General features: G+C 46.5%; 1 protein-coding gene across 1 annotated transcript in view; it reads right to left on the bottom strand.

Moving 5' to 3' along the window:
- ABCA4 (ATP binding cassette subfamily A member 4) overlaps positions 1-21,253 on the bottom strand; it is a 128,400-nt gene that overhangs the window by 10,762 nt on the left and 96,385 nt on the right. Inside the window, exons 32-44 of the mRNA XM_034931458.3 lie at positions 19,849-19,881; positions 18,309-18,414; positions 18,103-18,177; positions 17,703-17,872; positions 16,050-16,227; positions 12,211-12,326; positions 11,014-11,161; positions 7,708-7,831; positions 7,247-7,376; positions 5,198-5,318; positions 4,682-4,744; positions 4,085-4,191; positions 1,892-2,033 (exon numbers count right to left, since the gene is read on the bottom strand). Of these exons, the coding sequence (XP_034787349.3) occupies positions 1,892-2,033; positions 4,085-4,191; positions 4,682-4,744; positions 5,198-5,318; positions 7,247-7,376; positions 7,708-7,831; positions 11,014-11,161; positions 12,211-12,326; positions 16,050-16,227; positions 17,703-17,872; positions 18,103-18,177; positions 18,309-18,414; positions 19,849-19,881 (1,513 nt within the window). The remainder of the gene's footprint in view (positions 1-1,891; positions 2,034-4,084; positions 4,192-4,681; positions 4,745-5,197; positions 5,319-7,246; positions 7,377-7,707; positions 7,832-11,013; positions 11,162-12,210; positions 12,327-16,049; positions 16,228-17,702; positions 17,873-18,102; positions 18,178-18,308; positions 18,415-19,848; positions 19,882-21,253) is intronic.

Here is a 21,253-nt window from a genome sequence, read left to right as displayed (position 1 = left end):
CTAATTTCTCCATTGTAAAATTATTATGTTTCTCCCTTGTAACCAATAAGCAATCTGTACAGAGATACTTTCATTTCTTTAAAATTATATTAGTATTATTTTAAGAGACAGAGTCTTGCTCTGTTTCCCAGGCTGGAGAGCAGTGGCTTGATCACAGCTCACTGCAGCCTCAACCTCCCGGGCTCAAGCATTCCTCCCGCCTCAGCCACCTGAGTAGCTGGGACTATAGGCATGCACCACCAGGCCCAGCTAATTTGTTTGCTAATTTTTTGTAGAGACAGGGTCTCCCTATGTTGCACAGGCTAATCTGGAACTCCTGGGCTCAAGCGATCTTCCTACCTTGGCCTCCCAAAGTGCTGCGATTACAGGTGTGAGCCACCATGCCCAGCCCGTTATTTTTTTTTTAAAAGCACTTCCTTACTTTCTGGCATAAGATATTCCAGGTTCATTTTATACCTATGCCATTCCAGCCCTGGAATTTATCATTTATTGGAGGAATCAGGGTTACTTTTAGTGGGAATGTTATTAAGACAAAAGTCTGAGTGCTAAGTGTGCTCATGGCTACTGGGGTGTTTTTGCTTCTTGAGCCTTTCAGAAGACAGATACACACATGCAAATATATGTCTATATATACATGCCTATGTGCATGAAACATGAACACATCTGCATGCACCCACAAACACAAGCATATAAATATTCCTGAATTCCCAGTGCTATCTCCAGTTCCTATCCATGACCTCACAGTTCTTTCTTGCTTTTGCCTTTTCCATATTTGTAAGTCCCTTCTTCCACAGTGAGAATTCTGGGTCCCAATAACATCAAGACATTTATTAATTTATTTAATCCTGTAACACATCTAAAATTTTCAGAATCACTTTGCCTATACCACTATAAAAAACAAACTAAAAAGAACTCAGAAATTATTTGTAGTTCTTCTCCCCAACTCCACCCTGCCCAAGAATGAGGATATAGAGTCAAACACTGTGTTCAGCAGTTGTTTGTGCTAGCTCTATCCCCCTTTTGCAAGATTATGACATTTATTTGAAATAAAATTGGGTTACTTTATTTAGTTTGCTGTCAGTGTTAGGTTTTCTTTTTGTTTTCAGTTTTGCCTACTTCCCATTCTTACTGATTTTTTTTTGAATATGTGGAACATTAACATGCTTCCAAAAATTAAAACTATACAAAAATATATCCCCAGAAGTACTGTTTCCTCCCATTTTTCTTTCTTCCCATTTTCTTCTTGTTGATCACCAAATTCATTGTTTTCTGGTTTATCCTTTCTACGTTCTATTTGCAAAGGTAAGCAGACATACGTTTACTTTCTTGTTTTCCCTTCTTTCTTACATACAAAGTAGCGTCCTATATGTTCTGTTTTCCACTTTGCTTTTTATCATTTAACAGTATTTACTGGAAATATCTCCATATCAGTTTACTGAGACTTTTCTTCTTCTTTTTTATAGTTGCATAAGACTTTATTGTGTGTCTGTACCATAAATTATTCAGCCAATCTACAATGACTAAACATTTAGGTAACTTCCAGCATTTTGCAATTACAAATGCAATGGATCACCTTATACATATTCATTTTGCACTGTGGGAGATGCATCTTCAGGATAAACTCTTAGACATGTGATTGCTGAGTCAGAGGATAAATGCATACAACATTTTGTTAGATATGAGAGTGGGGATTTTTTTTTGTCTGTCTTGTTCTCTGCTATACTCCTGGTTTCTAGAACAGTACTTGGCACACAGTAGACACATAGTAAACATTTGTTGGAATGAATGAATGAATAGCACGCTTCAGTTTCTCATCTCCAAGAGAATGCACTCTCATGAAACAGGCTTGTAATTAACCAGACTCCTATGGCCACAACAAAACATTTTTCACCTTTTCGATTTCTTCTGCTGGTACACCTCGAAGCCGGGCATAAAGGTAAAGATGTTCTCGTCCTGTGAGCAGCTCATCGATTGCATCAAACTGAGGACAGTAGCCCATATTTTGATGGACTTCAGAAATATTGGTTAAAATACTGCAAGAAAAAAAGCAATTACTGAGTATCCTTCAAGGAGTGGAGGGATGACCATAAAGCTAGGGCTGGAGAAGCTTCTGCCAACGGGAAAAGGAAGCTGCTTCTTCTCTTCTCCTATTTGGCTTCAGAAATGCATGGGATATTTGGGAATCACAACAGGGGCCCTTCGGTTAGAAACTGAATCCTGTCAGATTCTTCCATGTTTCCATGTCTAGGATTAATTGAATCCCTGTTACGCCAAAAGTCAGCTTTCATTTTGGATCAGATCACCTCACATGTGAGTTTAAAAACAGAGGGAAGATCAGGTTTAAGAAAATGATTCATGATTTATCAATAATTTTCAGACATTTGGGAAGTAACTAGAAAAGATGGATGTGTCCCGATGGAAGTAAACTTCTCTATCTGTATTTATTGGCAAAGATAGCAATGAAAGAGGAGCCAGTCAGATAACTACCCACAGTGAGAGGCCTGCAGGGAGCAGGGGTAGAGTGAGTTGGGTTCCACCAACTCCCTTTGGCTAATATATTCACCCCCACTAAAAAATATATTGCCAAGATGGAAAATAAACTATACATAGACATTTAGTCTAATCTCATCCTTTTCTTCTTATAGCTTAGGGTCTATGAATAAAGGATGGATGATATAGGATGGTACAGAGAGACCATTACAGTTCCCCACAATGACAAAAGCCACCAAAGGCATGGCTGGGCCAATTAAAACTACTCAGGGAAGCAAGTAGGGTACGTTTCCAAATTAGTGGGAGCTACCCTACCATATAATCCCAATTCTGTGTCTTAAGCCTATAGTTTCTTTCTAGCGTCCAGCTCAGTTTTACCTTCTGGATGTCAGACTGTGCCTCACTTGGACACAGTTGTAACTTGATGTCTCATAAATGTGCTCATGGAAAATTCTATGATATCTTTCCCCTGCCATGGTATGATATCTCTACCCTGCCATGACTCCTTTTGTCACCATGAGGAAGTCATCTGCGTGGTCACTTGCAGGTGAAGCTGGATCTGTTGAGATGGACTCAGCCATGACCTGGCTTCACCCCTGCCTGTCCCTTTTCTGTAAACCCAGTAGGGCTGGCTATGGAGGCCAAAGAATCAAATTCATCCTGACTGAGCCAGTGAAGCGTGCTCAGGACTCGTCCTGCCCACTGGGCATCGGGCCATGCTGAGGATGGCTTTCAGGAGAGAGAAAGAGGCCCCAGTCAAGCAGATGCTGGACAGATGTCAGCAGCACCTAACTCCACTTATAAACCAGGGCAGAGGCTTCCTCTGGGCACCTCTATTGTGTGTGCTGAAGTTTTACTGTTCAAGCTTTTCCTGCAACCAGGAAAGAGGCAGATGAGTGAGAGCTCATCCTCTCTGTCCTGCCCGTAGGGGACCAGTCTGTTTAAACACATTTTATTACAGAGAGCAGCAGTCACCCTCCAGAATCCAAGGGCACACGCCAGTTTTCCCTCTATGCTCCTTGGTCTGGCAAAGCCAAATATCAGCCTACAAATAGCCAATGCAGGTTAGGCTACCCCAAAGGCCCATGCATGAGCCCCTATCTAGAAACTCAACCCAGAGGAAGGATTCTTCATTCATCACAGGGGTTCTTAACCTGGGATTCAAGAGCTCCTGCAGGATCATAAATGTGACCTAGGGCTCAGTAAACTCCCTGAAACGTTTTGCAAAAATGTGTGGAGGGAGGTAATGGGAAGCAATGGTGCATTTTTACAGGAATAGGCTACAAATATTCATCAGATGCTTAAAAGGTTCCATGACCTCTAAGAGATTAAGAACCACACACTTAGTGCTTCCCAGGTGTTTCCAAGAATCCATCCCAACAGAGGAATCTCTTAACTATCACAATTCAGTTCACTTTTCCATTGGGTCTATGTGTTGGGCTTTTTGGGCCATGCTCTCTGGGAGGCCTCCTTCTCTGTATAGATCTTTCAGGGCCTCAGAGCCACCCTACTATAGGGTCTGATGATCACCCTTCCTATTCTTCTCACAGGACCTGTGAGAGACTCCCTGAGACAGGAGGAGCAGGATACTCACCTCTTGCCTGCTACGGTGGCATCCCCTGAGGTCACTGTGGTGTCCCCAGTGAGCATCTTGAATGTGGTTGTTTTGCCGGCACCATTCACTCCCAGGAGGCCAAAGCACTAGGAGAAAACACAGAGCTAGCCTGGCCCTAGAGACCAAGAAGGTCTAAAATGTCAGGCCCCAGGGTAAGTGTGTGAGCTGGGGGAGGAATTTTAGACCTGGGCTGCCATCAGAGGCCACAAGCCATGTGTGGCTACTGAGCACTTGAAACACATCTAAGTCCCAATTGACACGGGCCCTGAGTGTAAAGATTCAAAGACTTAAAAACAACGAGAAATTGTCAAATATTTCATTAATAAGGTTTTCTATTAATTACATTTTGAAATAATATTTTGGTTATATTGAGTAAAATAAAAAATACTAATGAAATTAATTTTACCTATTTTCTTTTTACTTTTCTCATGTGGCTAGTGGAAGATTTAAAATTACATATGTGACTTGCATTATGGCATTGTGTTCCTATCGAATAGCTCTGCCTTATGGGGAGGAGAGGCAGGCACAAGAGCTGATGTTCAGAAGCCTTTCACACGTGGTCTGCAGAGTACCCACCTCTCCAGGGCGAACTCCGACACACAGCCTGTCCACTGCTGGGCTGGAGGTGCCTGGATAAATCTGCAAGATACGAAGAAACCGGACTGAGAACTGAGACAGGGTTAGAGCAAGGAGGGGAAGAGGGAACAAAGAGCAAAGGATGGTTTAGGAGAAAACTACCAGCACTAGGAGGTTACATATTGACATGGGCAGGCACAGAGGTGTGGTGAGTACTGAGACATCCCGAAGCTGACCCATGCTCTGCAGAAACAGAACACAGAAAAGGGAGTGATGCTCAGCTGGAGTGATTCTCACTGAGGCCCTGTGTCAGTGCCCAAGATGAATAGCAGGGAACACACATTGGAATTAGATGTTCTTGGAAGACGAGTTATAACACAGGGATGATGACCCTACATAAAATTGGGAACCAAATTGCTTGCATAAGCATATCAACTGTTCTATAGAAGGAAAATGGCAACATCATGCCAACTGTGGATCTAACCAGCACCTCCAAACTCATACCCATTCCCTTACCTTGCTTAGTTCATGTAGCCTTAAGATGTCAGTTTTATTTCCACCAGTAATAATTCTTTGTCTTTCTTCAGCCACATCATCATCTTCATCAACAATGGGCTCCTTAGTGGGCTCAGCAATCCTAGATGAAGAAAAGGGGTCAGGATTGGGCTGGCTGTACAGTGTCCTTGGCACTGTCCTTTCCATGGGACCTCTCTTCCACTTCCTTGCTTCTGCTTCCTTCTGGGCTTCCATCCTTTAAGACTTAAATTCTAAAAAGGGCTCCCAGCAGGAGAGGCATTAGGCATTAGGTAGAGAGGTCAGGTGCTCATGTCCAGAGTCAGCCTTGGGTTCCAGTCCTGGCCTCCTCATGTGTGATCTTGGGCATTGGACCTCTCTGAACCTTGCCTACTTCAACCATGTGATGAGGAGGAGGGTAACAATACCTGTCTCATAGGATTGTGCTGAAGATGAACTCAGCACAGTGCCTGGCACAGAGTAAAGACTCAGGGCCTGGGATCACCGTCAGGACTAAAACGCTTCCTCTACGGCAAGCACTCAGTAAGGGGTAGTTACTAACCTCCGAGCCTCCCACTTCCTCCAGTCTGCCCTGCCAACTCCACCTTTCCAAGACAGAGTTGTCATCAGGCCACCTCACGCCTCAAAACCTTCTGTCGTTCCCCATCAGCTGTAGGTTGAAGCCCTCCCTCTGCAGCTGTAGTTACAGCCCTGCAATCCAGCCCCACCTACCCTTCTCACTTACCTCTTGCACTAACTCCTCTGTCAGCAATTGGCATCTCCCCCTGGTTCCCAGTCCTATTGGTCATTCCCGTCTCCCAGCCTCCGCATGTGTTTCCAGTCCCTCAATGTTCTCCTCCTCCTGCCCCACCAAATGGAATCTTCCCCATTCTTAAAGACACAGCCTCTTCTTTGAAACCCTCCCTGACCTTCTGGAAGCCAGGGACTATGGTGTACTTCTCTGGTCCTCTTTAGGCCCTAAAGCAGGCAGGACTCATTCAAATGTGTTGACATCAGAGTTTGAAGCTAATGAGTCAATTTGGGTAGTCAACCTCCTGACCTGCTCTCTCCCACACAAAGGCCTCTAAAAGGTATGGCCAAGGCTGCAGAAAGGGTCTGCAGGGGCTGAGGGTGCCAAGGACAACAATTCCTGACACTGTCTCCCATAACTAGAACTGCTTGTGTATCCTGTTTCATCAGGCGTGTGTTGACACCTGTGATCTCATTCACCTCTCACAGTCCTGTGAGTAGAAAGGCAGATTCATTTCCAATAAATCAATTCCCTGTGGATCAAAACATAAAACCAAGTCCTTGGAATCTATTTACAGGTGACCACACTCAGCCTGAGAGGAGGAAAAGTTAAGAAACAAAACACTATTGGGGAAAGCTTGCTAGGAAGGGCTGCTGCTTGGCAATTCAGGCCCCTGGGTGAGGACAATAAAGGTAGGACTGGATTGCAGAGGGGAGTGAGGCAGGGGCCCACCCAGCTTCAGGAAGAGCCTGCGGAAGAATGGCAATTGCCAGCTAACCTGGCATTTGAGAAGCCCTGGTCAAAAGTCAGGGTTGGCAGCTACCCACCTTCCTCCAGGAGTGGGGGGTCGTGATCACTGCCCGCACCCCTCCACATGGCTCCCATATTACTCCCATGCTCCCAAATCTCTAATTAGCAAAGGGGCCTACTGTGTCCTTTCTCTCATAAATACATTAGTCTATTTCCTAGTACTTTGGATAGCCTGTAACCATTGTTATTTGCAATACTATCATCTAATCAAAATACACATTTGGTAATTAAATGAGAAGGATTAAATATCAGCAATTGAAATTAATAGCACTGCATTTTAAATATTTTAAAGTGGATGCTTTTCACATATTTGAATGTGCCTATTTTAACCCGATCCTCTACTTGTATTATTGGAGAAAAGCCAGGCTTTGAGAATGTAGAAAAAACATTGTGGAGTGGGGCTCCTGAGGAAAGAAATGACCATGTGGGTATAAGGTCCAGTTCTGGATGCCCTGAGCTGCCCACTGGCCCAGGATGTGGCATGGACGTACCATTGGGAGAGGAAGAAGTGGCGCTGGACCAGGAGGGTCAGGAGGAAGTACACCACCCCTTCCACCACCATGGCAAATAGGTTCTTCCCAATCAGGTCCCAGTGGAACGGATTTGCAGAGTGCTCCTCACCTGGGCATCAACAGGAATTGAGTCCACTTCAGCCGCCCCAGCTCACCCCACAGACCTGGCCACAGCACAAGGCCCACTAGACCAGGCCTTATGTGGGAACTGAGAAGAGCCAAACACCCGCCTCATAAGGGCTGCCCTCCATCCCTCCTGTGGCTCCCCAGCCATGGAAACAGAGGCACCCTAATCCTCTCTAGCTGGCAGGACACCTCCAGCCCAACAAGGTCCCCTCCTAGCACCAGCCCCTGCCACAGTCTGATGCAGGAGCCCCCCCGGTAACCCTCCCAGCTTTGGACCCAGGGCCCATGCTCCATGGGCCTCGGCTACCACCCACCAAACCGGGCATAGACATCTGTCACAGCCTGGCTCAGTGCAAGGTCAATGAGGCCCCGGCCCAGGCAGAAGTGGGGGAAGACAATGAGCAGCTTCCTCAGCACGGCGTTGAACCTGAGCAGCGTCTGAAACAGAGAAGTAGCACTGTTGGAAACGGGGCAAACCCCACCCCCCCTCTCTTCAGCAGGTGGGGCCCAGATGCTCTCACAGGACAGCACAGGGCAAGGCCTGCAGAGAGTCCTTGCAGCCAGACTGGCCACTGGAGGCATTTGTCCAGCAGAGCATCATGGGTTTGCAATGGGGGTCATGAAGTACTTACAAGCAGTGCCTCAAGGCCAGGCCAAGGAGCTAATCAATTAAATGACCAATCAAGGACTGGGGCTCCTTGCAAGTTTCTAGTGGGCGGGAGCTGCCCCTTTGTCTAGCCAGGCAGCATCTTCTAAACATTTACTATGCTCAGTACCATGTGGACACCGAGGCTAACTGTGAGGAACCTGCATTACTGTCCTTACCCCTCCCCTAGGTGACTCTGGGGGTGACAGCAGGAATGTGCAGAGAAGCTGCAGCCCTCCTGCTGTCCACTTAGGGAGCTCTCCCTGCAGACTCACTTTGAAACAACAGGAGCCCTCAAGGCATTTGTTAACAACAGCTGCAGGGGGCCAGCAGGCCCTGAGCCATCTCCAGCTCTGCTTTTCAGCCCCTCACAGGGCAACTACCATTGTCTAGGGAGAGGAGGGTTGGAGACTCTCTCTGGGGTCTGTGTTAAGCCAGGGACTTGTTTTCAAGTGGTCGGACTTGGCATGTTGGGCAGAGCCTCCCCTGAGAAAATAGAAGGGACATCGAGGGGTATGAGGCCAGCATAGCTCCTGGCTGGGCCACTGCTGTCCATTCCATCTGGCTCCTCCCAGTCCCACAACCTCCTCCCTCTCCAGCCTCCACACCTGCGCCCACATTACCTCATCCTTCCCTGCCTACCCTGTCTCCCTACTCTTTCTGGAATCACTGTGCTCTTTGACCTCTAGGCCTGGGCATGTGCAGGCTGTTACCTATTGCTCCAAGCAGGAAAGAATGCTCTTTTCCCTTCTGCTTTCTTAAAGATTCCTGTTCTTCTTTAGACAGCTGGCTCAGAGAGTGCCTTCTCTTACAAGCCTTCCAAGATTCCCATGAGAAAGTATCCATTCCTCTCTCCCAGCACTTATCACATTCCCATGATTAATTTTTTAAAAATCTGCCTACTTTCTCTACTAGTCAGTGGGCCCCTGGAGGGTGGGCACTGAGTCCTAATTATTTTTTTGTCCTTCCTAAATACCTGCGCAATGATTAGCTCAGAGTAGGCACATCATTATTTATTAAATGGGCTAATAGAAATCTATAGGCTGAAATTGAACTTCCTCCACCACGGCTCCCCCAGCCCCTGCAGCCTGGCTCTTCCCGCTGCCTCTGGCCTGCAGCATGTTATCTGCCTCGCTCCTCTGCTGCTCTGTCACACACTGTATTATGGAGGATCATACACTGTGGCTTATATCGTTGCAAACTTCGTGGGCAGGTCCTTTTCCGACTGGAACGGGAGCCTCTGGAGGGCAGGACGAGTGGGCCACGCTTGTTTATATCAGCACACACCCAGCACGTGGTGTTCAGCTGGTAAAGACCTCCTGACCGCACACGGGAGGCAGCTGCTGGGAGCTGGGGAGCCTCCTGTGGGATACTGGGGGTTTCCATAGCAGCTGTGTATCTGATAATTTACATGAAAATACCAGCTTTTTGAAGGCGGGTGCTTAGCAAATGTTGGCTAAATTGGTGCAGCCTCAGAGGGGAAAATGTTCTGAGTTGCTTTAAGCTGGCTATTTAATTATTCTGAAGGAAAACTGTCTTAAGACTTAGTGAGCTGTGAGCCTGTGACAAACACAGCTCTGCAAAGCAGCATTTTCAGTCACCTGGGTGCTCTGGCCATCTGCTGGGGCTGTGTTCTTATCCCCCTGCCTTTCCAGAGTCTGACTCTGACATGCTGAATTTCTTATCATTCATGGGACAGATGAGGCTTCATTACTTGCCTAGCAGCCACGAAACCCTAACAAGATCTGGAAAGAGTCAGTCTCAGGGGTCCACGGGTCTGGGCGGTTCATGGTGGGGCCTCCACACAGATTTGTCCTGTGTTCCCCAGTGGGGCCCAGAGGCAGGTGGAGGTGGGTGTGGTAGGGCAGCAGTGCAGATATGCTGGCCGGTCCCACCCTCTGAACTGGGACGAGCTAATGAGAGGAAAGGTTGAGGCGCCTGAGGACACAGGCACGTGGTGAGGCAAATGTTCCAAGGACAGCCACAGCCAGGACTCAGACACAGCGGTGGGGACTGGGAGTGTGGAGTGTGGAGTAAAGACAGCCCTGCAGCGACTGCCTTCTTTTTTTCCCCCTCTTTTTATGATTCAGTTTGGCCATCTGTCTCTGGACAGGGGGAGGTCAGGTGGAAGGGACAACTGGGCTTGGCAGCTCATAAAAGTGAGGCATTCAGCATGGAGAACACCCAGTCTCTTCATCAAGATTAACTTGCCCAAGGAATAGTATATGTCAGAGTGTTACAATTTCCATAAGGAAGTGGGAGAAAGACCGTATAGGGATCTGCTGATGTGTCTCCAGAGCACACAGGAAACTCAAGTAAGAGTTTGCCTCTGGAGAAGAGAACTGCATGAGTGGGAAACAGGGGTAGGAAGGAGATTTTTTTCATTGTATGCCTTTTTGTTCCTTTTAGATTTTGAAATTACCCAAATGTATTGATGTATTGTGTGTAAAACCCAACACCCAAAGTCCCTGAGAAAACCTTTCTGAAAGAGTAAGCAAAGCTTAAAGTTTATTGCAAGAATAAAGTTTTGCTTGCAGAATAAACACAGAAAACCATTTCATTCAGAGCACAGAAATGAAAAAGGAGCTTATAGGAAGGAAAGAAGGAAGAAAGAAGGAAGGATGGAGGGAGGGATGGAGGGAGGATGAAAGGAAAAAGGGAGAGAGGGCAGAAGGAAAGAGGAAGGGAAGGAGGGACGAAGGAAGGAAGGCAGCAATGAAAAAGGAAGGAAGGAGGGACGGGGGAAGGAGGGAGGAGGGAGGAGAAGAAGGAAAGAGGAAGGAAGGATGGGAGGAAGGAAGGATAGGAGGAAGGAAGGAAGGAAAGGAGGGAGGGTCGGGGGTAGGGAGGAAGAAAGTGGCACTCATCTGCATACAGCTGCTACATGTACGATGCTTGCCCCTGGCTCTGCTTGACCAACACATACTCTACTATCCTACTAATCAAACAAAAAAGCCAAGAAAGTTATGCTCACCCGGTTATTCTCAAATAATTCCAAGATGAAGGTAATAGCACTGCTGTTGATGCCGATGAACAGATTAGCACAAGATAAAGCCACATAGGCTGTGCTGGGGACATCAAACAGGAAGGATGCTGGGTACATCATGGGAATGACCGCCCATCTGTGTGAAATGAGACAACTCAGAGTGATGGAGTTCCACATTCCATTCCACCTACAACACGTCTAGATATAATGCACTCCCCTTACACCTGAGGTGATGCGTGTGAACTGGCCAGAGTCCCAGGGGACCAGAGAGATACTCCATTTGTTGGTCTCTGTGCCTCAACTTTAAATGGAGATAATGATGCCTGCCCTGACCACTTCATGGGGTTTTGTGAGGAGCAAATGGGCTGCTAGCTGTGTATGTACTCTGTAAACTACAAAGCCCTGTACAATTCATAGGAGGGTTCTCCAGCCTGCAACACCTCCCACTCTAGCCTGGGTCAGCAAAGCCCAGCTGAGGTCATCTCAGATGAGCCCAGTGAGCTCATCTTCACAGCTTATAGTCAGGTTGGTTCCCAAATTCTCTATTTCCAAGAGAAAGATGTGGAGACCAATGCTTTGGCAAGGCTCTACTGGCCCACAGAGGAAGGACCAGGATCACTATTTTCATTTTACAGATGAGGAAACTGAGGCCGAGATGGATGAATTACTCATTCAAATTTACACACATGGGAAAGAAAGTTGCATGCTGGGCCCTGTAACTCTGCTGATGTAACCCCTGTGTCTCCTCTGTCCCTGACTCAGGAGGAGCTTTTTGGCCGGAGGCTTCTACTGTGGGCAGTAACTCTTGGCCAGTTCACATGGGGACACTGAGGTGGACAGATTGGCCACAGATGAGTGAGAGTCAGAGCTGGGTGAGAAGCTGGGGAATGGCTGACCTCCAGGCTTTGGTCAAGGCCTCAGTTTGAGTAGAAGATTCAGATCATGTGGGACTTCTCTCGTTGTCACTGACAGGACCAGGCCTCAGAGATACCTCTGTCAGTGGAGTCAGAATCAGAAGCCAGACAGATCCCTGGTTATCAGCTTCAGACCCTACCTGGGGCCGGAAGCTAAACTTGTGGGTGCTACCATCACAGGACAGCCCAGGTTTTCTGTCAGGAGATGATCCCCCACCCCCACCACCAGGCTTCTCTTCAGAGGCATTAGCTAATGGCCCAAACGGCTTACCCATACAGCAGGAGCAGTGCCACAAGGGCAGGAAGGTTTTCTGGAGAAGTGTAGGCTTTCTTCTGAAACCCGATGAAGATGCCCACCACCAGCCCAGCACTCACGGAATAATTCATCTCGGAAAGAGAAGAGGAGAGCAAGTCACTTAACCTCTCAGACCTGCTTCCGGCTCTGCAAAATGAGGGGTGGGGCCAGGCTCCTCCAGCTCGTAGGGTCTGGGATTCTGATTCGACTTGCTTTTTAAACAGTTCTTGGTTGGCAAACATATGTTAAGCTGTCACTAGTCCTCCTACCCCACCCCGTGCCCTACCTCCCTGCCAAGGGAACCTTTAGTTTGTATCTTTTGAAAGGATCAATTACAAAATTCTGCCTGGTCTCTCACTCTTTCTATTTGGTCATAAAGTTTTGTTGATTCTTCTTTCTAAGCATGTCTTCAGAATTCAGAAAAACTTAAAGCCTAGTTCTTGGCTTCACAAAGCTCAAATAAATAATGACACCCTTTTTAAACAATTTAGTCCTACAGCCACTATACTGGGCACAGAAAGGGGACAGCAACAGTGGGGTTAGGGGAGGAGCCATAGTGATCAGGAGCAGGGCAAGAACCAGAGACGGGCTTCCTCAGGGGGCAACCTGCTGTGGGGTGTGGAGGCCTCAACGGGATGAGAAAGATATCCTTACAGGAGGCTGATCTGGTGCGGGGTATCAGAGCCAGAGCAGAACGAGGAGGACCTGCACGCAGCAGAGGAAGCTGGAGCAGGGAGAGGACGGCATCCACATGGGGAGGGGATGGTGGCAGAGTTGGGCACTGTTCAGGTGTATAGGTCCGGTAGATAAATGAGTTGGGAGTGAGAGAAGCCAGTGTCTCACTGTTGGAGAAGGAAGTTACAGATGTGGAAAGAAAAAAAACTAGAATGAGCCCTGTGGAGTTGGTTTTGGAGAGCTCATAGTGTTCACTGTATAGGTAGATAGAGAACTGTAGATAGAGGTGTGTGCATACCTGTGTGTATATCCATATCTTCCCTAGTTCTATCACTGAGAAGGCCTGGGACCAATGGTGCTCCAGAGGCAATGAACATATCTAGCACTCAGACCTTGGCTTCTGAGGGCCACTTCCCACTGGCAGGAACCAGGGCTTCTTGGGGAGAGGGTAGGAGTGGGGATAATGGAAGGATGAGCCTGGAATATCTTGCTGTGCCATTGAGCATGGAGGAGCTCCAGGGGCATGAGGACCCAAGTCAAGACGATACAGAAGCCAGCTTCAACGGCCCCCCACTGACCACAGTGGGGATAATGTGAATATCAAAATAAATAATGATAGTCTTGGATCATAGTCCATTGATTAACACATGAACCATGACTGCATACAGAGATAAATAAATGGATGAATAAATGGAAACTTGTATAATGAATAGGATATTTATATATCTTTGAAGTACCTCTACCTGAAATTTGTATTTATTATAAAGGGGAAAAGAGTAATTTTACAGTGAAGAAGCTCAGCAGACACCTTCTTAAGTGACCGAATTGAACATCATCAGTAACAGAGCAAATTGAAATCAGAAGCCACCTGATAGGATGCAGTGAGAACACAGCATCTGTTTCGTGATACTGCTGCCAAGATGCACACCCTCAACCTGGGCAAGAGGAAACCTCAGACAAGCTCAGACCAAGGGACATTCTGCAAAATAACCAGCCTGCAATCCTCAAAGTGTCAAGACCATGAGTGTTAACAAAAGACTGTGGAACTCTTCCAGGCTGAACGAGACTAAAGAAACAGCACAATCAAATGTCACGCATGATTCTGAGCTAGATCCTTTTTTCTGAAAGACATCACTGGGGCAATGGGCGAAAGAGGAGTGGGGTGTGAGGATTAGGTGGTGATGACACATCAGTGCTGGTTTCCTCATGTTGACAGTTTGTGTTGTGGTTGTATGGGGTGTATCCTCGTTTGTAGGAAGTATACATTGGAAGTGCTGAGGGGTGTGAGAGAGAGAGACAGGAAGAGAGAAATAAATGAGAAGGGGCATCTTGCTGAGAAGTTACTTTCAAATGACTCAGAAAAAAATGTTTCAACTGTACTTGTGACTTTTCCATAAGTCTGTAACTGTTGCAAAATTTTAAAGTAAAGAAAAATAGATGACACATATAAGAATTTAAAACATCATATATGTGCTAAGTGAATGACATAAGCAATAATTGTTTGTTCCTTCATTCAACTTTTTTTTGCCACTGGCTAATGGTGGTCCTAAGTTCCAAAATGATGGATCGCAGAGGTGAGATTACAGGCCAGCTTTAAAATTCTGGAGCATCAGAAAGCCTGCTAACATGATGCCTGCCATCTTCTACCACTTCATTGGACTGCCAGCTAGTATCACCTCCCACCTCAGATGTCCACTCTATCCTAGCTACATCTCTCTCCATAGGCTCAGAGATCCCTGTAAGCGCACACGCGCGTGCGTGCACACACACACACACACAGAGACACGTGGGCCAGCCCCAAGTGTGTAAATTCTATTTCTCATCTTTTAAAAAAAGTAAAATTAAAAGCCTCCGCACTTTTCTAAGTAACTTTTCAGTACCGGTGGGCCTAGCTCCTTTTATATTAGCATCACAGGGCCAATGTGGCACCTGCAGTTGATGCTCTTATCCAAAGAGAGGCTTTCAGGTTCTGACCTCCTCCCCGTGTGTTTATGAGTGTTTCCTCGTGTAGACAGAAGAGAGAGGAAATAATTTAGTTGCTACTGATAATTTCTGGTTTTGTATTGTTAAGTGATAGCTGCTTACTAAGCTGAGTAAGATAGAAATCATATCTTCAGGAATTCCAATATTCACCATCATTTTAAAAAACCATGGATGAGAAGGTCATTTGTGTTGGTCTCCATCAGTTGGTATATCTTATCATCACATGAAATGGAGGCTCATGTTGGTCTTAAAATGTTGAGATTTCACTACTCAAGACACCTAGAATAAATTGGGGTTGATGTCATAATGATCCCTGTTACATTATAACTAGGCCTTTACTACCAATTCCTTTGACCCTGCAGCCTGTAATAGGGTACCCTATCCTGACCCCTCCCTACCCCCACCAACCTTGGTTGTCAGGAAGATGGTAGTGTGCTATTGATTTAATAAATATTTTTTCTTCATTTTTCCCTGTAGCGGTGGTTAATCTAATAAGTGAAGGTCTTATTACTTTGGCCACTGGCTGGGGTTGCCAGATTTGGCAAATAAAAATCTAGGATGCCTAGTGAAATTTGAGTTTCAGATAAACAACCAGGTTTTTTTGTTTTTGTTTTTTTTTTTAGTGTAAATATGTCCTGTGCAATATTTGAAGTAGCATATGCTTATACTAGAAATTATTCATCATCTGAAATTAAATTTAACTGGGTGTCCTGTATTTATCTGGTGACCCTACCACAGGGAAAGTTTTACCCTTACCCTTTTGAAGGTGGGGCAGGATTTGAGAAGGGGACTTGGGGTGAAAGACCCCTTCATATTACCTTCTCAGCGCCAGACTGATTCCAGGAAGGCCAGACTCATGCCTGCGGTGCAGTGATTATTTGATGGGTCAGAAGACCCCTCAGTGCAGGACATAGAGAGCCCCCATTCACCAGTTGTTAAGCTGCACCCCACAGCCTTTCCTAGCTTCGGGCTCCTAGTTCTGTGCCTTTCTAAGAAGATGTCAAGGGACAGCAGATACACAAGGCCCTTGGCCCAGTGCCTTTCAGCAGCCCTGGCACCGTGAGAACCCCTCCCCTCTTGGTCTGGTCCTTCAGAGCACACACAAGCTCCACCTTGGGCCCACGGCGGGGAGGGAGGCGCTGTAAACTGACACTTACGATGTCCCAGAGGAAGTTGGTCACCCAGTAGGTGGTGGGGCTCACTCCACTGATAAACTGGAGGTGCTTGGATTTGTTCACCCGCTCCTGGATCAAATAAAGGACAAAGCTGGCTGGGACGAAGGACATGGAGAAAATCACGCAGATGGCAACCACAGCATCCACTGAAGTGGTCAGCCTGCAGCAGGGCCAGAGACACAGGGAGAGGGCGATGAAGAGGGAGGAGCAGAAGGAGGAGAAGATACAAAGTCAGGCTTTGGGAAGGCCTTACACCCGCCCAGGGGTGGCCTCCAGGTTCCTCTTCTCTACCTTGAAGCTGTCACTCCACTAAACTGTCTTAATCCATATAGACCAAGGTTAAATGGGTATTTGTGGGTTGCCTTTCTATTTCATGTGAATATTTCTAGACAACCTTTCTTTTTATTATATTCTCTATTTTTATGGTGTATAGAAATAGATGTTTATATTAATCTTACGTACTGCAATGCTCTTATTAGCTCTAATAATCTGTCTATAGAGTCTCTTGAATTTTCTATGTTGACAGACATACGGTCTGTGAGATTTAACTTTTGTTAATAATCATCTTGTTAAATCACATTTTCAAGAAGTACATCATAACACAAGGAAATGTTCATGATGTAAATTTAAGTGAAAAGAGGGCAGGCAAGTTGTACAGGGACTTGGCTCTATTTATTCCTTCCTCAGCCAAATAGAAGGCATCTGGCTGAGGGGTAAGTTGGGGCTAAAGCCAGCCTGAACTTTATGTACAAGCCATAACCCCTGGCATGGGACAGTGTCCACCTACAGAAAAGAGCATTTTTACTAATTTCCACAAAGGTATCCTATGTGGTAGTCACTGCCTTGAGAAAACTACAGATCGTATCATCCATACATGTAGTAAGCTTAGAACAAATGACTGGAAGGAGACACACGAAAGTGTGGCTGAGTGAGAATTAACAGAGGACAGTCTAGGGCCCTAGGGTGTCCAGAGGAAGACACCAAGGAGCCAAGGCCCAGGTTTTAGTGGATGACCCTGGGCATGTTCACTGGCACTCAGCGTGTGCTAGGATAGTAAAATCAGGACCCCACAACGTTGCTGAAGTTTGCACTAACAAAGGCGCTCCTACCAACCCCTCCTCCATGTAGGCCTCAAATAGAGTGAACATACTACAAAACGCACAAGACCACTGCCTCCACTGGCTGAAACTGTGCAAGAAGAGCCTCAGCTTGAGGGTAGCAAAGCTCTGTCAACATCTCCAAAGTATGCTCTTCTGAGGAAATTCCTGGAATCTAAGATAATTACTCCGAGGGAGCTGAAAGGTTTACTGAACTTTGCCAGTTCCTGGCAGCTGCTTTGCACATAGCAAAGATAATAATTGTATAAGCTCCAGGAGCAACTTGCTATCAAAAGCCAAAAGGGAATGGAACCAAATGTAAACTTACTTTCCACATAAATGCTGGGGAGAAAGAATGACCAAGAGGTCTGGTATGTGAAGTGTGAGGCGCTTATTTGAAAGTCGGATGTTCATATGTGCCTGACTAAACAGCATTACCATCCAAATCAGCACTTCACGGTGAGAGAATCCTCTCAGGATGTTCAAAGACTGGAGAAGGTGACAAGAAAGTGGTGAGGCTGGGGCTGTGGTGGCTTACACTGTAATCTCTGAGAGCTGCTCCTTGGTCAGGTTCAGGGGTTGGCTAATGACGGTGATTCCATACTCCTCGGGGCTCCTGTCCTTGGGCAGGCTGGCCCGTAAGATGGCGTTGTGGGCCACATTGAGAAAGCTGACCAGGGCATGCCAGCCTTTGTTATTAAACCACACCTAGAGGGTGGAGAGGACATCTGAGACGTTGCACTAACAGCTAGTTAAAGCAGAAATCAGGGAAGGAAAGGAAATTTGAGAAGCAGGAAGGGTTTGGTAGCTGGAAGACATTCCTTGCTAGATTTCAGCAGGAGGAGGGATGGAATTTAATGAAGGTAGGAAAGTAAAAATAAAATAACCAGCTCAGGTAAATTTTTAGCTCCAGAGCAGATTATACATAGGTCAAGTACCTTAATGTTGTCTTCAGTTTCTAGATGTTTAAGGAAATCAGGTATTTCTTTAGAGGCCTCTCTAGTGATAGGGCCCTAAAAGCCATGTAAACAAACAAACAAGACGGTTTTAATTTTTTTTTCCTGTTATCACTCATGAGAGTTTCTCATTCATGGTAATTAAGCAAGTCAAAAATCCTACTCAAATCTCCAGTCTGTTTACATACCCCGCTGACATTCATGATCCGGCCAAGGTCGCTTAAAAACCCAACAAGTGCTTCCCCTGTGATGGGGACGACTGGCAGCTTTCCTCCAATGGAAATTCCTCCATACCTGACAAGGAAACAGGAAATCCTCAGACCAGGGCCACGAACTTCACGCCTACTAGCAGCTCTCTCGTGTTTTGTAGGGAAACATGAACTTTCGGCGGAATTGCCTGGACCAGCGAGCAACATGGCTCCACTTTACAAACCAGCTTTTAACTCTTTTCCCACTGCTGCTGCCTCCAGGAAAGAGTCCAAACCCTCATCCTGGCCTCTGAGGCCCTTCTGCATCCGGTCTGTGCCCCTCTCCAACTTCATCCTTCCTCAGCCCTTCCCTGGAGTGGCCTATTCTGGACATATCGAGTCACTTCCAGAGCTCCTCATGGCCCAGACTGCCTGCATGTCTCTGCCTTTGCATGGCTGCTAGCTCCCCTCGGCACCTTTCCCTTTTGGGAGCATCGAGCCAACTCCAGGTCCTCTTTCACATGTCACATGTCATCTCCTCCCATCCCAGCCAAGGACTCCTTTTCTGTGCCACCTCTGTGCTTTGCAGGTACTTCTAGCAGCACAGGACCCATCTTCATCCTGTCATCCCTACCTCTCGGGGCTTCTGTGCCTCACACCTGTTCAGGGAGGCCCTTAGCCTCTCCTGCCTGGACTTGTGCTCTGCTTCTTCACTGGCCCTGGGATCTATCTCCTGTACTGCCCTGGAAGTCTGAAGTGACTGTGTGGAAACACCAGTCTGAGTGCATCACTCCCTGGCCTCAAACCCTTCAAAGGCAGGGCAGAAGCCAAAGTCAACAGAACAGAATGAATTAGCTGGTTATACCAAGCAGAGGAGGAGCTCTTTCTCAGGGCCTTGAATCACTGCCTCACTCCTACTCTCTGTCTCAGCTGAGGCCCCACAGGTCCCTCTGGAGAGCAATCCTGAAAGCCAGATTTCATGTGTACGGTCTAGAATCTGCCCAGGAAAGCACATACATGTCAGCCCCGCACCTGTTCTGGAGGTGCAGTTCCTGAGGGAGGCTGGGAGGCAGCAGGCTCCTAGAGTCCCACTTGATGAGGCTCTAAACCTCCGGAAATATTTCAACCTCCAGGATGCCTCAGGAATGGGGTGAGTCTGGGGCTGGCCCACACTCCCTGAAGCTTAAAAGGAATGGGCCAAGGAGTGTCCCGGGTTTAGGCTACAAGGTCCTCTTGTTGGAGTATTATAAACTGTTATATACTTGGAGGTTTTAGAAGCTTTTTTTGGGTGAGAATGCTCTGAAACGCCACATCAGGGAATGCCACCCCCACTTATGTCCTCCAAGAAGAGGCACCACTGAGTGTCTTCTGAGTCTGGGATGTCCCTAGCCACATATTCTTCAGGACGTGTCTTGTGACTTCCTGAGCACCTACAGAACAGCCCCTCCTCATGGCTGTGAGGTGTGCCTTTTAAAAGTGTGCAATTATTTCAACAATGAATCAATCTGAGATTTTAATTCTGATAAAAATAGTTTCTTACCTCTGTTCATTGACCCAGAATTTGCTCTTTAAGCTGAAAGCCAAAATAAAATAATGCAATGAATACCACAAGTACAGCAGTGCCGTTAACTTTCTTTCCCAAACATTCATTTTGAAGACTGAAGTCTCAGTCTTCAGGGGCATTTTTGCATTTTCCGATATCCAAGCAATGCGGAAGCCGCCCAGCCCTGGGACATTGCCTGAATACACATGCAGAGAAAGGACCTATGATTTCCCCCACTGGCTCTCCAAATCATATCCCGCATGCTGGACTTTCTGAGTGGTCCTGTTGTCAGGTCATATGTCAGGTCAATATGCCTGATCTGGACCCAGAACACATGGCAATGACCATGTCAGTGTGGAATGAAGGCTGCAGCCCTCCTGTCTTCCACCCTGCACAAATGAGACTCTAACAACCACCTGCACACCTCGGGGGAGTTCCGACTCACTCCACAGCCCAAAGTTAAGGCACTGACATTCAGTCAATCAAGGGTAAAATGACAAAATGGGAAATGAACAGATGCCAACTCTGGACCCCAGAGCTCAATCCCATGAACTGTCATTGTCATCCACCTTTAAGCACACACGCACAAAATCCAAAATTTCATACTGTAGATTTGCTGCTGAGAACTCAGTTTGGGATGGTTGCTGTTTATTGCATTCTATTTATTCTGCTTTTATTTTGGGGCTTGGATGGCATTCTTTGTTTTGCTAAATGCTTTCACCATTTGCAGTGTGTTCTAGTTAATTAAGTCAATTTATCCCTCGTTCAGGGCTCTGGCAGGTGAAGCAACAGAAGGTCCTACTAAAGTTAGACAGGAGGTTTTATCTTAAAGCCCCAGAGCCTGTGCGGACTGGACCACACTTCCTTAGGATCCTCTCTCCTGGCATGGCATGCCCCTGTCAAGCTGCTTGTTCTGATACGGGCTGCCAAAGCTGTTCCATCCTGGATGGGGCTGATAAGAACAGCTGGAGAGCCAAGAGAACTAGATATTTCTTGAAAAGTTCATTGGCATCTCAAAGGGCAGTGATCACAGATGATAATTCACAGTTAGAATATGACAGCTGCAGTTGACCTGGCTCGCCCTGGCGTGTGCTGGACTCAGACACTATCCCGCTGCCTCTTTCCCACCCTATCTTTTTCCTTTCTCTTTTTTGCCACTTAACTTATTTTCTCTTTTTCTTCTACTTTTTCCCCTATACTCCTCCACCTCCCTCCAAATTTTTACTCTCTCTTTTAACTAGTTAAAATATGTGGCTGCATTTTTGAATAACTTCTATGGTCTTCTGATATAACTTTTAATAATACGTGGGTTAAAATTTAAGACTGCTTGCCCTAAACGTAAAAACAAACAAACAACAAAAAAAGAATTAATCTTAAGTTACATTTTACTTGTATGTGCCTC

Source organism: Pan paniscus, chromosome 1 (assembly GCF_029289425.2).
Source record: "Pan paniscus chromosome 1, NHGRI_mPanPan1-v2.0_pri, whole genome shotgun sequence".
In the NCBI taxonomy this organism is placed as follows: domain Eukaryota; kingdom Metazoa; phylum Chordata; class Mammalia; order Primates; family Hominidae; genus Pan; species Pan paniscus.
The sequence above is the reverse complement of the archived record's forward strand: the minus strand, read 5'-3'. Positions and strand labels throughout refer to the sequence as shown.